This window comes from Austrofundulus limnaeus, unplaced genomic scaffold (assembly GCF_001266775.1).
Source record: "Austrofundulus limnaeus strain Quisiro unplaced genomic scaffold, Austrofundulus_limnaeus-1.0 Scaffold313, whole genome shotgun sequence".
In the NCBI taxonomy this organism is placed as follows: domain Eukaryota; kingdom Metazoa; phylum Chordata; class Actinopteri; order Cyprinodontiformes; family Rivulidae; genus Austrofundulus; species Austrofundulus limnaeus.
In genome coordinates, this window is record NW_013952715.1 from 458112 (window position 1) to 476828 (window position 18717).

Below are 18717 nucleotides of genomic sequence, written 5' to 3' on the forward strand. Positions count from 1 at the left end.
CTGTTGACTGGTAAATATCAATACTATTATTTTTTATGACAGTAAGAAGAAATAATAAATATACTTTATTACTAGTTGAAGTCATCATTTGTCAACCTGTGCCATTCCACATTATTACAAATAACTTCATTTCTGGACATTTATGGTTTGATTTCTTTGTATGTATGGATCACTTGGGTTGTTACCGACATCTGGTGAAAATTTCATGTCATTAGCACCTCTAGTAATATATTTACTTAGAAAAATGTTGACATGTTCAATACTTATTTTACCCGTTGTAAGTGTGAAATGATGACTTGTTATATATATATATTTTTTTTACATGTTTCAGGGGATTCAACATGTGGGCAGAGAGCCATTTATCACAGTTTGGGTCTGACCGGCATCCCCATCATCAACGTGAACAACAACTGCTCCACGGGCTCCACTGCTCTCTTTATGTGCCGTCAGCTGATCCAGGGAGGTGGGTCCACCAGGACTGTTTAAAATATAAAAAAGCTAAATAAAAATAATGCTTTATTATTCAGGTCTGCTATGACTACATTTTAAATATAAAACCCATTTGTGAGCATGTCTTGTTGTTCTGCAGGTCTTGCTGATTGTGTTCTCGCTCTTGGCTTTGAAAGGATGGAACGAGGCTCTTTGTCCGCTAAGGTGCTTTTTCTTTATGCTTTCTTGGAATTAACGCAACATCTTGGTAAATTGTCAAACTGCGTACGGTTCACTCTTTGGTTTTTCTGTTTCAAAATGTAAAATCGAACTAATGAAAACAGTTTTTGATTTTGCTTCATCCATCTAAATCCAAAATCCAAAATCCACAGTAGAGATCGACCGATACAGGTTGTTGAAGACCGATACCGATTTTTTTTTTACATCAGTCTAACCGATACGCCGATACATGCAGCCGAAATTTTTTGGCCGATTCTTGAAGCCGATACTGCCTTTCCTTTCTCCATGACAACATGATAAAAATTAGAATGATAACAAATGTTACACAAGTCTTAATTTAAAACAAAACAAACAAAAACATTTATTAAGTGAGCCTCGTCTGATGCAGGCTGTATGAAGTGCTGCCACACAGGATTTCTTCTTTCTGCCCTTTCTAAAAAATAAATAAATTCATGATTTATTTTATCTAGTGCTAAACATTTTGTTTTTTTTGTATATTAATCAGATTCATATATTTTTTACATAAAATAAAATGACTATGTTTTAATATCCCAGCATTTTTGATGCAAAAACAGCAACACGCCTGAAGAGGAACACAGAGAAAAAAGGAGAGACACACACATACATACATCTTGCTATCTTTGTGAGGACTTCACACACACACACACATGCAGCGCCTCACAGTCTGCCTCAGTCTGTGCCCGTTTTTTATGCCAGGCAAAAAAATACATTTAAACCAGCTGACGCTAACTTTAGATCACAGTTTGAAATGTGCACCGAAGAAAACCTGCATCACGACTTTTAGACTGCGGGCAGAACAAACTTAATCTGTCAGCGGAGTCAGCCTGGTTCACATGTTTACGTGGACGCTGTGCTCGCTCTTATGAACGGAACAGCGAGAAATTACCGAAAGCTTTTTTATGTTAATCCAGCAGGGAGAACAACAGAGGTGTTCTTCTATGCCTCCTGTGAGCAGCTCCAGCATTTTTTAAAAGAAAAACAACGCGGACACGCTGATTACAGTGCGGCTTCAAAGTGAAACTAAAAACATGGCGCTCCCGTCCGGAAAAGAAACTTAAAGGGGACCTATTATGCAAAATTCACGTTTTAAAGGTTTTTTTACTCAACTTTGGGTATGTACTTCTTAAAAAAACAGTTCTAGGACCAAAAAAATGCACCCAGGGGTATATTTACTGTAAGTAAATGTATTTTTAATGTATATTAACGACAAGTTTTATACTTCCATTATTTTGTGATGTCACAAGCCGTACAACAATCCACCGGAACCTGTGTTCAGCCCCTTACCTAGCAACCCCCGGGTGAAGCTCCACCTCAGTATAAAAAGCCGTTACGGTGTTGTTGTGCAATGTGTAGCTCATTTCACAACAAGCCTCCAATAGGGCAATGGTTAGAGTGTTGTACCAGAGAGTGGGAGACCAGGGTTTGAGACCAACACGGACACTATTTATTTATTTATTTTCGTTCGTTATGAACACATTTTCTCATGTACCTCTATTGTTTAGCTTATTAAAGCCTTGTTAAAGCCTATTTGTTCGTTTCTGAGGTATTTTGACCGCTTCTGCTCCCTGCTCTGGTAACAGCATGCAGAGTGAGCGCAGAGCAGAGGAGGGAGAGAAAAACCACGACTACAACCACGACTCTGCCTCTGGGTCTCATATGGTTGTACAACGGAGCTTCTACTATTATTAGCCATGCTAACGTAAACGCTGGCTTTGGAGGGTGGAGTTAATGTCAACAGATTTTTGGAGGGCGTTACCAACAGAGCTCATTAACATAAACAGCTCTTCTGAACGGAAGTCAGAGCAGGCAGAACTAGAAAATGGGACATTTTGTTATCTGAGAATTATTTTGTGTGTTAAATTGAATGAACATGGTTTGGATAGCCCACAGACATCCCATAAACATTTCTAGGACCCATAATTGGTCTCCTTTAAACACAGCTGTTCTCTCTCCCCTCATATTCTGACACAGCTGGTAGAAACAGCTAAATTACACAGTTGAAACACATGTATAGTTCATAACTCACCCTTATTGTTGTTAGCACTCTGTCTCACAACATTAGCAGCCACTCTCTCCCCGAGGGATGGGGGCGGCAACATGTGCTCGTGTGACCCAAAGAATGGATTGGCCGAATGGACGAACGTATCGGCCGATATGATACAAGGGAAAAAAACGCAAATATCGGCCAAAAATATTGGCCGGCTGATGTATCGGTCGACCCCTAATCCACAGTTACTGTTTTAATATGTGGCGATGACAGAAATCACCAAAGAAAAAGATTTTAGTGAATTGAGACCCTGCGTCCTCATATATGAGTAGTGCCTCATGATTTTAGGACCTTGATGATATTATTGTTGAATATTGTGAAGACAATACCACTTGTGAGGAACTCACATCTGATTTCTGTTGTGCTCACTGTTGTGTGGCTTTGTTCTTCCTTTCCTTCCTTCCTGTTTAAATTTTAATGTTTGTGTATCTTCAGTTCACGGACCGGGTCAACCCGGTGGACAAACACATGGAAGTGATGGTCAACCGCCACGGGTGGGCAGCTGCACCTCCAGCCCCTCAGATGTTTGGCAATGCTGGCAGGGAGCACATGGAGAAATACGGTAATCCATCAATCTGTTCAACGACAATCAATTATGGATTCACCAATCACATTTGTTGAAAATTTAAAATAAAAGCTTGGATTTTCTTGGAGCTTGTTAACAATTGCTTTTCATGTCGTAGTTTTTTTTTCTCTCTCAAGCATATTGTTATTGAATGATCACATAAGTGCATTAACAGCTGTGGATGTAAAGTAAGTTAATGTTCCTAAATCCTTAGACTTGGAAGTGTCTGTATTCCACAATTGTCTATGTGGTTAATTTACTAAACAAAAAACACACAAAACCAGGGTTCGACAAATCCTATTGCCCGACTGCCCGGGGCAGGTAAAACTCATAGTCGGGCAGGTGGGTGTGTCCCGATGCCTGCCCGACCGGGCAGGTAAACCATTACTTTTATTTTTTTATAGGGCCATTTATTCAAAATATTCTGAAAATAAATGAAATATAGCGTTTTAAAACACGTATAGAGAGAATAAATCCTCAAAAAATCCCACTCCCCTGTAGAAAAGTTATGTCATGTTGCGGGATCATAGCGCAGCTTTAACAACCGTAGTTTTTTCACACCCATGTTGTCGGAGAAAAAAATAGTTTTTTATGTATTGTTACCCACAGAGATGATAAAAAGATGTGGACGTTCGTTCAGTCATAAATCCTTCTTGCTAATGTTGGCTGCTCTGAGCGCAGAGCAGCAGAGGTTCAGTTCAACAGGCTCACTGTATGGCAGGCCAATATTGCGTTTATTTGGCTTCACCACTCTTACATTTCAGCTATCTGAAAATGTTTTATGACTAAATTAGACATTAGTTATTTAGGATAAAATAGTAAAATGTTTTTGTTTAAGTTTGTTTTGTTTTATTTACTTATATTTTAAACTTGGAGATCTTTCCAGCTTGAGCTTGTTTGTTTGTTGAAGTTGATTTTTGAAAATAAGGGACACAAGAGTTTTTTCTTCACTCTGTCTGCACCCTTTTATTTCAGAATAGAATTTACTTTTTTAATGCTGTACATATTGTTTTGTTCTTATGAAAAAAATAGACATCTCTTAATATATTTTGACAATTCAAATACCCATTTAAGATATCTCTAATTATATTCTGACTAGTATAAATAACATCAGATTTATCATAAAGTATTAGTGAGGCTCCAATTCAAGATATCTTAAATGTATCTTTAGATATGAGAACTTTTTCATGTTCTGTAAATTGTATTTAAAACAAAGCTGCTGCTGTTGATCATTCTGTTTTATAAGCTGCCCTCCCAGGTCCAGTACTCTAGGGGAAACACTGGAAAGGTCAAAAAAGAGGTTTTTGAAGATGTTTTTGATAAAAACAATTGACTGACTGACTCAGTCTGCAATGTTTGCGTCTGCTAAATCAGATGTCATATATTATGTACCTCTGTATAACCATGCTAATGTTTTTGTAGTACAAATACGGTACATGTTTTTCTCATATTTTATCAAATTTTGAACATTTTTGTTTCGGCCAGGTAACCTTTAATGTCGGACAGGTAAAAAGAAAAAAAATCTTGTCGAACCCTGATCAAATCCACCCTTCTGATCCTAGAAGAGAGATAAAAAAAAAACAGGCTAGATGAAAATATGTAACAGTTGAAAAATGACGTACACTGAAGTGCTCATCAAATCTCTAACAAATAGGCAATTTTACACATTAAATTTGAGAAAAATAGGGAATTTTCTCCACCCGATGCTGACCTGGAAGCCTTTTTAAATTTTTTTTTTTACAAGAAATCACCAAAGCAAAACGTGATTTAAACACGATAAAAATAAAAAGGAAACTAGACATGGGTTTTTACGATGTAAAAACAAGTGTGCATTGCCATGTAGCATGTCATTGAAGCATGGCTTTGCCTGCAGCAGTGGACTTGCAGAATGAACTTTGACCAAGTTCAAATGTGTTTTCTAATTATCAGTCAAACACCTGCCAAGTCAGCAGGTGTTTGTAATTAGGGTAATTGTGTGACAATATAACAAACTGAAATTATGTAGTTTTACTGAAGCAGTTTGTTTATAGCTGGGATTGAACCCTGATATCCTGAATGAAATCCCACAGTGTTCACCATGAGACTATAGGAGCTATGGTAGAAGACAATCCCAGGGCTTGGATTGTATGTATGTAGAAAGAGTTTACCTTGCCAATACAATTATTGACACTAAACAGCATAATATTACAAAAATAGAGCAGTATTAAGACAATATTATAGTAAAACATCAAAATACAATCATATTAGTACTGTAAACACTGAACTACTGAGTTGAAATATTAACTTATGGTGCAGTACCAAGTTGAGTACAGCAGGGGGCAGTATTGGACCAATAAAAGGCTCCATTGACTGTCATTATAATTCATTAAAGATTAATATTTCATAAACTATAAGTTTTACAGGCACCAAAAGGCATAGCCATCATTTGGCACAGGTGCTTTACAGATATAAATTACAATGACAGCTCTAGGACAAAGAATGCAGGAGGAGAAGCATGCCAAATTTGAGATGACTTGGCTGGGAAATGAATCACAATATTGTGCATTGCATTGGCAATGCACACTGATAAGTCACTTTCTACTGTATGACACAGTGACTGAGGTCAATTTCTGTGGCTTTTGATGATCAAAACAATAAGTTTTAAACTGTTCCCATACCTAGTGAACTTCTTTCTAAAAATCATTGACTGTACGGGTGATGGGACAGTAAAGTTGGGCAATATTGGCAAAATAATTAATCACGATTAATTGTGGTATTTATCCAATAACGATTAATTTGACGATTGGAGTCCCTGGACCCCCTTATGTCCTAGTCACATGACCAATTTAGTGGGAAAGATTCGCTCTTTGTAAAAATCTGTTCCAAATTGTGTCATAATTACAGACTTCAGGCTATACATCAGTCTTTAAACTGTGTTGATAGATAAATAAATTACAGAACTTTTTTTTAATGTCCGTCATATTTGAATCGGAGAGGAGCACCAAGCGGACTCTGCCTGGTGGAATTAATCATATTAATTGTCAAGTGCCAAAAAATAATCGATCAATGTTTTTCTGATACGATATGATTATGCCCAACCCTACGGGACAGTGGACATCTTTAATTTTACATTTCTGTCCAAGAAGTAACCAAAGAACATCACCCAACTCTTATTTTCCTCACCCACCACACATACTGACAGTGTCAGATAATAAATTGTGGTTAAATATTAGGAAAGTAATAATGTAAAAAAACAACTGTTTCTGGGTCAATTTCCAGCTCCTTCTGTGGAATCTTAGGGTTCTGAGAGGATATACACTCACCGGCCACTTTATTAGGTACACCTGTCCAACTGCTCGTTAACACTTAATTTCTAATCAGCCAATCACATGGCGGCAACTCAGTGCATTTAGGCATGTAGACATGGTCAAGACAATCTCCTGCAGTTCAAACCGAGCATCAGTATGGGGAAGAAAGGTGATTTGAGTGCCTTTGAACGTGGCATGGTTGTTGGTGCCAGAAGGGCTGGTCTGAGTATTTCAGAAACTGCTGATCTACTGGGATTTTCACGCACAACCATCTCTAGGGTTTACAGAGAATGGTCCGAAAAAGAAAAAACATCCAGTGAGCGGCAGTCCTGTGGACGGAAATGCCTTGTTGATGCCAGAGGTCAGAGGAGAATGGGCAGACTGGTTCGAGCTGATAGAAAGGCAACAGTGACTCAAATAACCACCCGTTACAACCAAGGTAGGCAGAAGAGCATCTCTGAACACACAGTACGTCGAACTTTGAGGCAGATGGGCTTCAGCAGCAGAAGACCACACCGGGTGCCACTCCTTTCAGCTAAGAACAGGAAACTGAGGCTACAATTTGCACAAGCTCATCGAAATTGGACAAGAGAAGATTGGAAAAACGTTGCCTGGTCTGATGAGTCTCGATTTCTGCTGCGACATTCGGATGGTAGGGTCAGAATTTGGCGTCAACAACATGAAAGCAGGATCCATCCTGCCTTGTATCAACGGTTCAGGCTGGTGGTGGTGGTGTCATGGTGTGGGGAATCTTTTCTTGGCACTCTTTGGGCCCCTTGGTACCAATTGAGCATCGTTGCAACGCCACAGCCTACCTGAGTATTGTTGCTGACCATGTCCATCCCTTTATGACCACAATGTACCCAACATCTGATGGCTACTTTCAGCAGGATAATGCCCCATGTCATAAAGCTGGAATCATCTCAGACTGGTTTCTTGAACATGACAATGAGTTCACTGTACTCAAATGGCCTCCACAGTCACCAGATCTCAATCCAATAGAGCATCTTTGGGATGTGGTGGAACGGGAGATTCRCATCATGGATGTGCAGCCGACAAATCTGCGGCAACTGTGTGATGCCATCATGTCAATATGGACCAAAATCTCTGAGGAATGCTTCCAGCACCTTGTTGAATCTATGCCACGAAGAATTGAGGCAGTTCTGAAGGCGAAAGGGGGTCCAACCCGTTACTAGCGTGGTGTACCTAATAAAGTGGCTGGTGAGTGTATAATCCCTCCAGTGAGTTCTAGGTCTGTCCCGGGGCTTCTTCCCAGTGGGACGTGCCTGGAACACCTCTGAAGGGAGGCATCTAAATCAGATGAACCTCCTCAACTGACTTCTTTTGACGTAAAGGAGCAGCAGCTCTACTCTGAACTCCTCCCCAGATGACGGAGCTCCTCACCTCGTCTCTAGAACTGAGTCAGACCACCCCACGAAGGAAGCTCTTTTTGGATTTTCGTTTATTTTCATGATCCAAAATGACCACAGGTGATGGTTGTGACAAAGATGAACCAGTAAATCAAGAGCTTTGCCTTTTGACTCAACTGTCTTCACCAGAACTGACTGGAGCCACGCCCTCATTAGTGAGGAGGCGGCACAGATCCATCGATTCACCGCTCGCTCTATCCTACATCACTCAGAAAGGAGACGCCCAGATACTTGTACTCCCCTAAAACAGTGTTCTTATTTTAACAGGACGATTCCTAGAGATTTATTGGCTTTAAACTCAGAACAGTGGGAGGAAAGAAAAGCTTACAAAAAGAAAAGAAAACAAACACAAAAAGCTAACAAAAACAAAAAATACTTTGTAAGATGACTTAAAAACACAATTAGGTGTGGCTGGTTGACCATGTCTCGAATCGTGGGTTGCAGATGACGTCAGCCACATTTGTTGGCGGTTACATTACTGCAGTAATGTAAGCCGCAACGTAACAAAACCATAACAAAACCTCAAAAACATAGGCTGCATCCTACGCAGCCGATGGTATCCCAGAATTCATTGTGCCCTGAGCAAATTAAACATTAAACTTTTTTTTAATGGCGGAGTTTGGAAATTTATCACAGCCTGAAGAATGTGTTTGTAAATGTATGCTTAGCAGCTTAGCTGATGACATTTTTACTGTTACATAAAATGCAGTTACAAGCACTGATACTGGAGCTAAACCCAAGTTATTAATGCTTTTTATTTATTTACTTGTAACGTTTTTCTATTAAAACTGAATTTTATGAAGTTATACCTTGACAAAGTAACTGAAGGCAAAAAAACACCTTCTGTAGACAAGACCTCTCATTTCACAGCCGTTCATGCAGCCGGCAGGAGCAGCCTAATGCCCACAAAGACTGTGGACAATTGAGACACAAATTAATTTCTAATGTATTACATATTACGTTCTAAAACGAAATACTCAATACATGTTTTTCTGGCCTTTTAGCTTTTTAAACACAAAAATATGTTTTTGTGGAAATGGTAATTTTCGTGTCTTTACATATTTTTCAGGCACCAAACTAGAACACTTTGCCAAGATTGCCTGGAAGAACCACAAGCATTCCATGAATAACCCGTAAGTGTCAGCGAGGCCTCAAAATGAGCTGAATTTTTCTTTTTGTTTGTAAATTTATTTGCCCAGACTGCAGAGCTGATTGGTCTGAGATGGACACAGTATGTAACACTTTGACTGGAGCTCTTTAAGTCTCAAATATTTTAGCTTTTTTTAGTTAGATTTGTGAGTTTTTATAATGAAAGTTTAGAGAATTGTGTGTGTAAACATCAGATATGATCGGTTGACCTTCTTCCTGCTGGACAAGATGTGTTGGAGTGTTATCTTCGATGCGACTGTGATAGACTCTTTCCTGAAGCTGCTGGCAGCAATGTGCCTGTAAACAGCCTGGGACCTGGCTGAAAACATTAACATGTTGAGGAGGAGATGCTGTACAGGAAGTTTTATTAAAAGCAATGTTTGATCCACAAAGTCATCCTTCTTGAACCCCATTTTATTCTGAAAAGAAGTGAAGCACAAAAGTAACAATCTGAGGAGGAAATATTCTCTAGAGAGGCCAAAAGCACTGTCACAAGAATATAAGGTTTAAAACCTTGTGTTTTAGTTACACAGCCACAACAAGCTGCGCACAGCGACATGCCACATCAATAAAAAGAAGTGGGCATGACCCGACACGTCAGCTTGCACTGACACAATGAGCCCGACAAATATGTTAATGAATTTCCAGGACAAACAAGCCTACAACTAGGGATGGGTACATTTAGACATTTGAATCGATTCGGTACCAATATCCGGTACCTGAAAATCGGTACCAGCGGTACCAATTTTTGATACTTTGTGTGTGTTGTTTTTTAATAATAAACTATTTTTTTTATGTAACATATTTATTTCTCAATATTCAAGGATTCAAGGTAGTCTTATTGTCATTCGCAACACATATACATGCGGTGGAACGAAATTTCTTACCCAAGGTCCCGGTCTATCCAGAAATATAGAAGAAAGAGAAAAACAAATAAATATACTTAAAAAAGATAAAAATAAAAAATCAAATATAAATTTTGTGCAACAATGCCAAAATTGCAAATACACTTAACACTGAATATATAAAATTTAACAAATATCAAGACAACATCCAACTCTTTGTATTGTAACATTAGTTGTGTAACTTATTTCTTTAAGGTGAAAACTGTTGAAAACAACAAGACTGTTTAGTCTTCTTGCACAAATTAAAATCCAGCTCCACGTGTTTCTATTGATGTCATTTCCCCGCTAGAAAATTATGTGATGGAGGTCCATGGAAGGCAAATAAGTTTAAATCAAATAAGTAAAAGAGGATGGAGTTAAAAATAAATAAAAGCTGTTCAAGGTACGTTTTGAGCATCCAAAACACTCCAGCACTTCAAGCTGGCTGCTTGTGCTCCTTCAGGTCAGATGTGTTCAGACTGTCAGGAAGCTCCTCTGTTGTTTTTCTCTGTCGGTCTGTTTAATGGTGGATGAAATAAAGAAAGTGGCGGTACTTTATTTACTTTGAGCAAGCGAACGTCGTGTTCACAAGATAATTAATCCGCCAGATAATTAATCCACCAGATAATTAATCCACCAGATAATTAATCCACCAGATAATTCAGAGGTGGTCTGTTCGGTGAGTTCGGTGAGGCTCGCTTTCAAGCTACGTTCAGACTGAACTCTGTTTACTGAACCAGCAGCTGCTGACGTCATTACGCTCTTGCGCGATGCTGCGTACATGACGCATGGAAAATTTCCCACTCATACACCAATACGGTCACAATGATGCGTTTAGGTACCGAAACATGGTACCGTTTGATGTTACGTGAATAGGTTCTTGGTAGTACCGACAGAATTCAATCTGTACTTATAAAAGTATCAAATTTTGTACCCATCCCTACCTACAACTGTTAAATACTGCAGAGATAATGATCCAAATGTTATTTTTTTTAGGACGAGCCCCCAATATGTTACAGTCCATGTGTCTATGCTTACTCAAGACACCTATGATATAGCCGGGTAAAAACCAGACCCTTGTCCTTCACTTTGCTTCATACAGAGGGTCTGGACTCTCTGCTATTGAGAAACAATTTCTTGCTGGAGGCGTGGCCTCTGCTGAAGTGTGTGTATGTGTGTGTGTGTGTGTGTGTGTGTCGTGAAGGAGGCTAAGCTAAGAAGCTAACCGGAAATCGCGAGCGCTGTAAACAACCCTACTGAGAGGAGAAAAGTAACGAGCAGAACGAGACGGCTGTAAATGAGAGCTGCTACTTTGTCAGTCAAATTTAATTTAATTTGGAAGCCTTATCAATACAGACTGGCTTCATTCACTTCCTCCACTGCCGTATGCTAAAATAACTAGCAGACACTGCGCAGAACATCGACGTCGTTCAAAACTCCTCCTTCTGTTCTTTGATTGGCCCAGGTAAAATAAACTACAAGCAGACACTGCGCAGAAAATTGACGTTCTCTTCTCTGATTGGCCTGGCTAAAAATTTGCCAACGAAATCCTTGTCTATGGGAGAAATCCCAGACTGAGCAGTGAAGGGAAACTTGAATTGAGCGGAACTGCCCAGGAAGGCAAGGACCAGGCTACCTATGATATAGAATCCAGACTGTTTTTAACATTTGAACAAGAGTTTTATTATTACGAACCAGTCTGAACAAAAGAGAGCAGGGAACTCCGGCCAAACAAACAAAAGAAAGGCGCTCCCTTCTTTTCTTTTGTTTGTTTGGCTGGCCCTGAACCAGCTAGCAGTTGACCATCAGATTCAGGAACTGCTCCCCCTTTCCCTGTGGTCCAGGATCTGACCCTGCAACCAAAAACCGAGAGAAAAAGGGACTGGTAACTCCCAGACTGACAACAGCTCAACACATCAAGTGACAGGTGTCAGATATGAGAGGAGCGGCAGCGAGACAGGACATCTGGGCCCACAACGCCAAGGTCTCCCTCGCTCACGGAGCAGGCGGGGCTTAGTCCTTTTAAACGTAGGTCAGCCAATCCGCTGTAAAGAGGAAACTCCGGTTAACTGGAGCCAGTTATGACACATGGACACGTCACATGAGGGTTAATTAAAGTAAAGTCAAATGTATTGTTGTAAAATGAAATAATAAATAATTTATTATACCTCTGTAATATTTGTTACCTTTGAACTAGTCCTATCTAAGCCTATTAGTTTTTTAAGCCCCATTTGAAATGTCTGTGCAATCTTTATAAACCTAACCTTGTGTAGATATACAAATGGAAAATAAAATCTCTTAAATCTTAACTCGTATTTCGGACCATATCTGTCCATATTTCCTGCAGATATTCCCAGTTCCAGGATGAGTACAGCTTGGAGCAGGTGATGAACTCCAAGAAGGTGTTTGACTTTCTTACTCTGCTGCAGTGCTGGTAAGAGTTACACACCTTCACAGTCACTGGTGTCTTTTGAAAATCAAAATGTGAACAGAACTGATGCATAGAGACTAACCAGTGGTGGTTGTTCCTGCTTGATTCGTGTCGTTTTTTTATAAGCCCGACCTCAGACGGTGCTGGAGCAGCTGTTCTGGCCAGCGAGGCCTTTGTTAGGAAGCACCATCTTGAAAACCAGGCCGTGGAAATTGTGGCTCAAGAGATGGTGACCGACCTTGCGTCCACATTTAATGAAAACAGCACCATTAAAATGGTAAGATGTGAAATACTCTTTCTGAAATATCAGAATAGTTTTTATTGCCGTGTCCATTTGGATAAACAAGGAATTTGATTTGGATAAAGCCCATATTTCTGTTACTGGAAGGTTTGACGACCATAAATCAAGACCTGTTTCTATCCAGGTGGGATACGACATGACTCGGCTGGCAGCTGCCAAGTGCTTCGAGGCTACAGGTCTAAAGCCAAGTGACGTCGATGTTATTGAGCTGCACGACTGCTTCTCAGCCAATGAGCTCATCACGTATGAGGCGTTGGGTCTGTGTGAAGAAGGTAACTGAATTGAACTTATGTAGTACCTTTCTAACCAACCAGACTACTCAAAGCGCTTTACAAAGCAATCTGTGTCCTCATTTAACCATACATACACAGCACTACTACTGCATCTACTACTATTATGTAGAGTAAATTCGCACACTCTTTCTTTCTCCTTGAGACAAATTTGACAAAATGGCTTTACTCATCAGTTAACAATAAAAGTACTGGATCTTCCTTGAAGTCCTCCACTAACTGAAAATATAAACATCCACTCTGCAGACTGCACTGTCACTGTGTGAAAAACAACCACGTCAGTAAGATTGTGTCTTGTGAAGTACACTGCTTGGCCAAAAAAAGTTGCCACCTGGTTTTAACTAAGCAACAGCCATGTAGAAAGACACATCCTGTGGTCATGGAGAAGATGTCAGTCTGTTTGAGAAGGGTCAAATCATTGGCATCAAGCAGAGAAAACATCCAAGTAGATTGGACAAACTACTAAAATTAGGTTAAGTACTGTCCAACACAGTATTAAAAACTGGAAGGATAGTGGACCCATCATCTTCGAGGATGCACCCATCATAGTGTCTACTGTACCAGCCTGTGGAGGCAGGGCTGTAGTGTGGAGTTGCTGCAGTTGGTCAGGTCTAGGAAGCTTATCCAAACAGTCCCACAGTGAATGTGTGCCACAATCGAAGCTAAAGGCAGTCCAATGAAATATCACAGTGTGTGACTGGTTTATTTTTTTTTTTGGCCAGGCATTGTATAAACCAGGCTTTAGTAATGCATATGCTAATCCAACTTTGTGTTGTAATTGCAGGTAAAGCTGGAGAACTAATTGACAGAGGAGACAATACATACGGAGGAAAGTTTGTGGTCAACCCCAGTGGTGGTCTCATCTCTAAAGGACATCCACTTGGTGCCACAGGTACAGAGTCTGCTTTGTCAAGTATCAAGTTGTTGAAAATGTTTGAGCAGGGATCTTTCACAGTAATTTGGCCTATCTCAATAAATACAAATAGAGCTGGTGGATATGGCTGAAAAATGTATCAGGATAAAAGCATTTCTTATCAGTCAATATCTATATTTATTGATTACGGTAGATTTTTTTGTTTTGTCTATTTGAAATAAGCACCAGGAGAGTAAAGGCTGATTAATGCTTTTAAACTGGAGATGTGACCTTTCCTATTTTATCCACAATTTCTTCTCAAGCTGTTGCATCATTTTCTCCTTTCACTCCACATTCTTCATTTTTACCATACCAGCTTTATTTATAGAGCACTTCAAACACTCACACTTTAACTAGCTGCTTCAAATGGTAAAAACTTGATTTAACAACTGCTCTGATGTTTTCTAACTTTAGTCCAGCACCAGCTTTTAACACTAGGTTAGTAACAGTTGGCCTGATGTACTGTATCAATACCCAGGCCGCCCTTGCAGAAGAGATCTGTGATCTCAATGGGATTTTCCTGGTTAAATAATGGTAAACAAAAGAACCAACGTCTACATCAGGTGTCTCAGTGGAGCTTCCAAAGACCATCACCTCAGTTTTATTTACATTAAACTTTTAAAAATTCACAGTCGACCAGGCTTTCATTTCCTCCAGACATAAAAATAAAGGGCTCAGAGAGTTTTTGCCCTTGTTCTTTAGCGGGACATAAATCTGAGTATTATCAGTATAACAATAAAAGATCTCAATAGAGCCAAGAGGAAGCAGGTACAACTTGAAGAGGAGAGGACCTAAAACTGAGCCCTGTGGGATCCCACACAAGAGAGGAGCAGAAACAAAAGTTATGCTCGACTAGGACCTAAATCAGTCTAGAGCTGTTCCGCAGATGCCCCCCACTGCCCCAAACAATGAAATTAAATTCTTTTAATATTATTGTTTATTTTTTTATTTTTTTATTTTGAAGCAGCTAGGCGAAACATGAAACTGCTACATGTTACTCAACAGGTTGTTTCTAGCTGGGCCAAGAGTGAGGGGGTTAGTTGATGCTACCAACTTTTCTTAGCCGGGCTCTAAGATGTTGAGCAGCTAAAGCATTTCCTCTATTTCCTTCTATTGGACAAAATTTCCATTGATATTGATGTAGGGGGTGAGCTTAAGGTGAATAAGCTTTTCCCACATCTCTCATACTCAAGGTTATGAGGAAAATTCTTGCCAAGGTATTTCTCACTATTTGTTAATATCTTGACTGTGCGAAGTGAAAATTGACACAATAAGTAGAACGCTCAGACAAGTTCAAGTTGATTCATAATAACTATGCAATCATTTATTTACACAAATTGAACAGATCATAAGTTACACTTGATTGTGGGTGTTCCAATAACAAGCGTCAGAGTTAAATGGAATAAAACTTGCGTCTGACGTTCAGTCCACATTACTCAGATTACTTATATAGAACAGTAAAAACGTCAGTTCTGATGTTACACAACCAAACAATTTTACTGGCTCTTTAGCTTAAGTTTTGGCAAATCAAAGAAATAAGAAAGAGGAGAAAAGTAATGTTAGTATTTCTACTACTTTTACTTTTACCAAAGTGTGAGACAACCGGAACTGCACGTTTTTCTCGACTCAGGTCCACAATACACGTCACTCCAAACACGTTAGCTTTTACCTGATGATGGCTTCTTAAGACACCCTCAAAGTAGAAAAACTGGCTCGCCTTCTATCAGTCAGAGAACTGTTGTCGGCTCGCTTACCGGTCATTGGCGAACAGGTGTTATTTTCAGGTAACTTTGTGTCTGTTTCAGTCCAAGCCAGAAAAATTTAAGCCGTATCCGGTTTCTCCTTCATAATAAAACATCTCCCTCATCGGGAGGTATGAAACATACTTGGAGGCTTAAAGCCTCGGATTGGAACACCGACAGGCCTGTCGGGTCCCTGGCTTTAAAATCCTCCCTAATGGCTCGTGGGATGAGATCTTACAGCCCCAGGGCTGAGGTTTCTCTGGAGAGAATCACAGCCGGCTTCCTTGTTTTGAGTTAGGAAGTCAGAGTGTGCTCAAAGCCATCCGGGTTAGTAATAAAAACGGACAAACTTTGGTTCCGCCCTCAGTCTTGGAGGTGAGTCAGAGAAAGAGAGATAAAGACTTGCCAGCCAGGCGCCAGTCAAGGTTAAATTCTGTGGTTGTTCAACAACATCATGATAACCTCTTTAGCTTTCTTCTGATAGACTCTAAGAGAAATCACTGCAAAACTTTTATGGTGATTAACTATAACATTTCTGTTTATAATCAGCTTTGAACCATTCTGTCAGTACAAATAAATGAAAGATTTTCTCAAGAAAAATCCACAGTTATATTACTGTGTTCACAGTAAAATAAAACAGTGATTTACATAAAAACACAGTGAAACATTGTAATCAGATTCTCTGTGATTTTTTTGTACCATTATAAATCATTAAGGCACGGTAAGAGAAAAGAAGTGGTTCCACTTTCCTGTGACAGGCATTATCATGATTTAACAAATGCATAAACATTCTTAGTTAAACAACAAATGAATCACGAACAGAAGAGATTGTTCTGTCCATTATCTGATTAAGAGAACTGAGGGGTTCTCTTCCACGGTTAGAATGACCTGTCATGGCCTAAATAGAGTTCAGTTTGTGACAGAGGTCCTGTCCTCACGTCAGGCCCGTCCGAGGCCTGCTTAGAGGAAGAAAATCTTGTTTCTTCACTCGAAGTGACCCCTACATAGATCACGTGTGTATTGCGTTATATATTATTTAAAGGATCCTTGATTAGTTGTAACATTAGACTTTATTTGATAAACATTTATTTTAACTGTAAAATAAAGACTGTAAAAATACTGTAGCCTGTTCAGTTTTGTAAATTTTTAAAAATATATTTTAACACAGACGGAGCCATTTTATTTGCACGCAAAGCATTCTGGGTAAATGATGACGTGGACAGGTCCTCGATGTGAGCGAGCTATATCCACCCTGAAGGTTAATCTTGAACAATATCTGATGATCGTCTCTTTTAAATGAAACCAGAGAGCGTTGACTGTAGGGATGGGTACCGAATTCGATACTTTTTTAAGTACAGACCAAATTTTGTCTGTACTACCGAGAACTTATTCACGTAACATCAAACGGTACCATGTTTTGGTACCTAAACGCATCATTGTGACCATATTGGCATAAGAGTGGTGAGCACTTCATGGTCAGGCCCCCAAATACATCCTGGACCTTCTGAAGCCTCTCTGTCCATCCAGGACTCTGAGGTCTTCTAATCAAATGCTGCTGGTGGTCCCTCGAACCCATTATAAAACCCGTGGAGACAAAGCTTTTCAGGTGGTGGCCCCGAGGCTCTGGAACGCTCTCCCTCTGTCCCTTTGCTGCTCAGATTCTACTGATTCTTTTAAGAAACATCTGAAGACATTTTTATTCAGACAGGCTTTTAGTTAATGTGCTTTTTATTGTGTATTATTATTGGTTTTAACTGTTGTTTTTATATCTGTGATCTGTTTTATTGTTTTTAATTATTTTTATTTATTGCTTTCTGTGAAGCACTTTGTGATGTTTGTGTCTGTGAAAGGTGCTATACAAATAAAGTTTACTTACTTACTTACTTTTCCAAGCTTGTCCTGAACGCAGCATTGCGCAAGAGCGTAATGACGTCAGCAGCTGCTGGTTCAGTAAACAGAGCTCAGTTTGAACATAGCTTGAAAGCCTCGCAGCTCCTGGAGTAAAACTCTCCGAACAGACCACCTCTGAATTATCTGTTGGATTAATTATCTTGTGAGCATGACGTTCGCTTGCTCAAAGTAAATAAGTACCGCCACTTTCTTTATTTCATCCACCATTAAACAGAGACCGACAGAGGAAAACAACAGAGGAGCGCAGGTGCGGTGGACTTCAGACTCAGAGGATGTTTGTTTGTTCATTTTTAGTATTTAAATGAGACCAGGGGCGAGGTAATGTTTTCGGTCGCGCTGACCCACTCGCTTCCAGAGCGACGGTACCAGGAAGCACTTTATAAAGAGAGTCAAACCATTACAACCTCAGGTTGGCGATAAAACAGACGTTTTACATGGTGAAATGTGACTGATAAAAACTTAGGAGCTTAATCCGACACCAGTTTGACGATGAATAAGGTCGGGTGACGAATCTGACTTTCTTTTTTTTTTTTCCCCACATTGGACTCCACCGAGAAGAAATCCCGTGCATACTGCCTGCTTAAATGTTTGCTATGTCACAACTTATTCGGCAAATGTGTTTCCATCTCTGCTTTTGTGCATTCACTCTATTACAGGATGGGGGAAATTGGACTTGGCGGAGGTTTACGCATTCCGAGTGCTTCTAGTTTATTTTAACTCCATCCTCTTTTGCTTATTTGATTTAAACTTATTTGCCTTCCATGGACCTCCATCACACAATTTTTCTAGTGGAGGAATTGACATCAATAGAGAAATGTGGAGCTGGATTTTAATTTGTGCAATAAGAAAAAACACTACGTTAGTTGTTTTCAAGAGTTTTCACACACAAAAAAAGTTACACACACAAAGTACCGAAAATTGGTGCCGTTAAGTACCGATACCGATTCCCAGGTACAGGATATTAGCACTGAATCGATTCAAATGTCAAAGGTACCCATCCCTAGTTGACAGAGAGGAGAAGGTAGAAATGACTCAGCCTGTAACTGAAAATATAGATGGAGGACAACAGAGCTGCTT

The 18717-nt window shown here is 39.7% G+C and overlaps 1 protein-coding gene across 1 annotated transcript in view; it reads left to right on the plus strand.

The window, feature by feature from the left end:
* scp2a (sterol carrier protein 2a) overlaps positions 1-18717 on the plus strand; it is a gene marked incomplete at its 3' end in the record, with an annotated part of 104434 nt that overhangs the window by 22302 nt on the left and 63415 nt on the right. Inside the window, 8 exon segments of the mRNA XM_014021985.1 lie at positions 332-463; positions 590-654; positions 3173-3299; positions 9089-9152; positions 12400-12486; positions 12610-12760; positions 12909-13056; positions 13859-13966. Coding sequence (XP_013877439.1) covers positions 332-463; positions 590-654; positions 3173-3299; positions 9089-9152; positions 12400-12486; positions 12610-12760; positions 12909-13056; positions 13859-13966 — 882 coding nt within the window.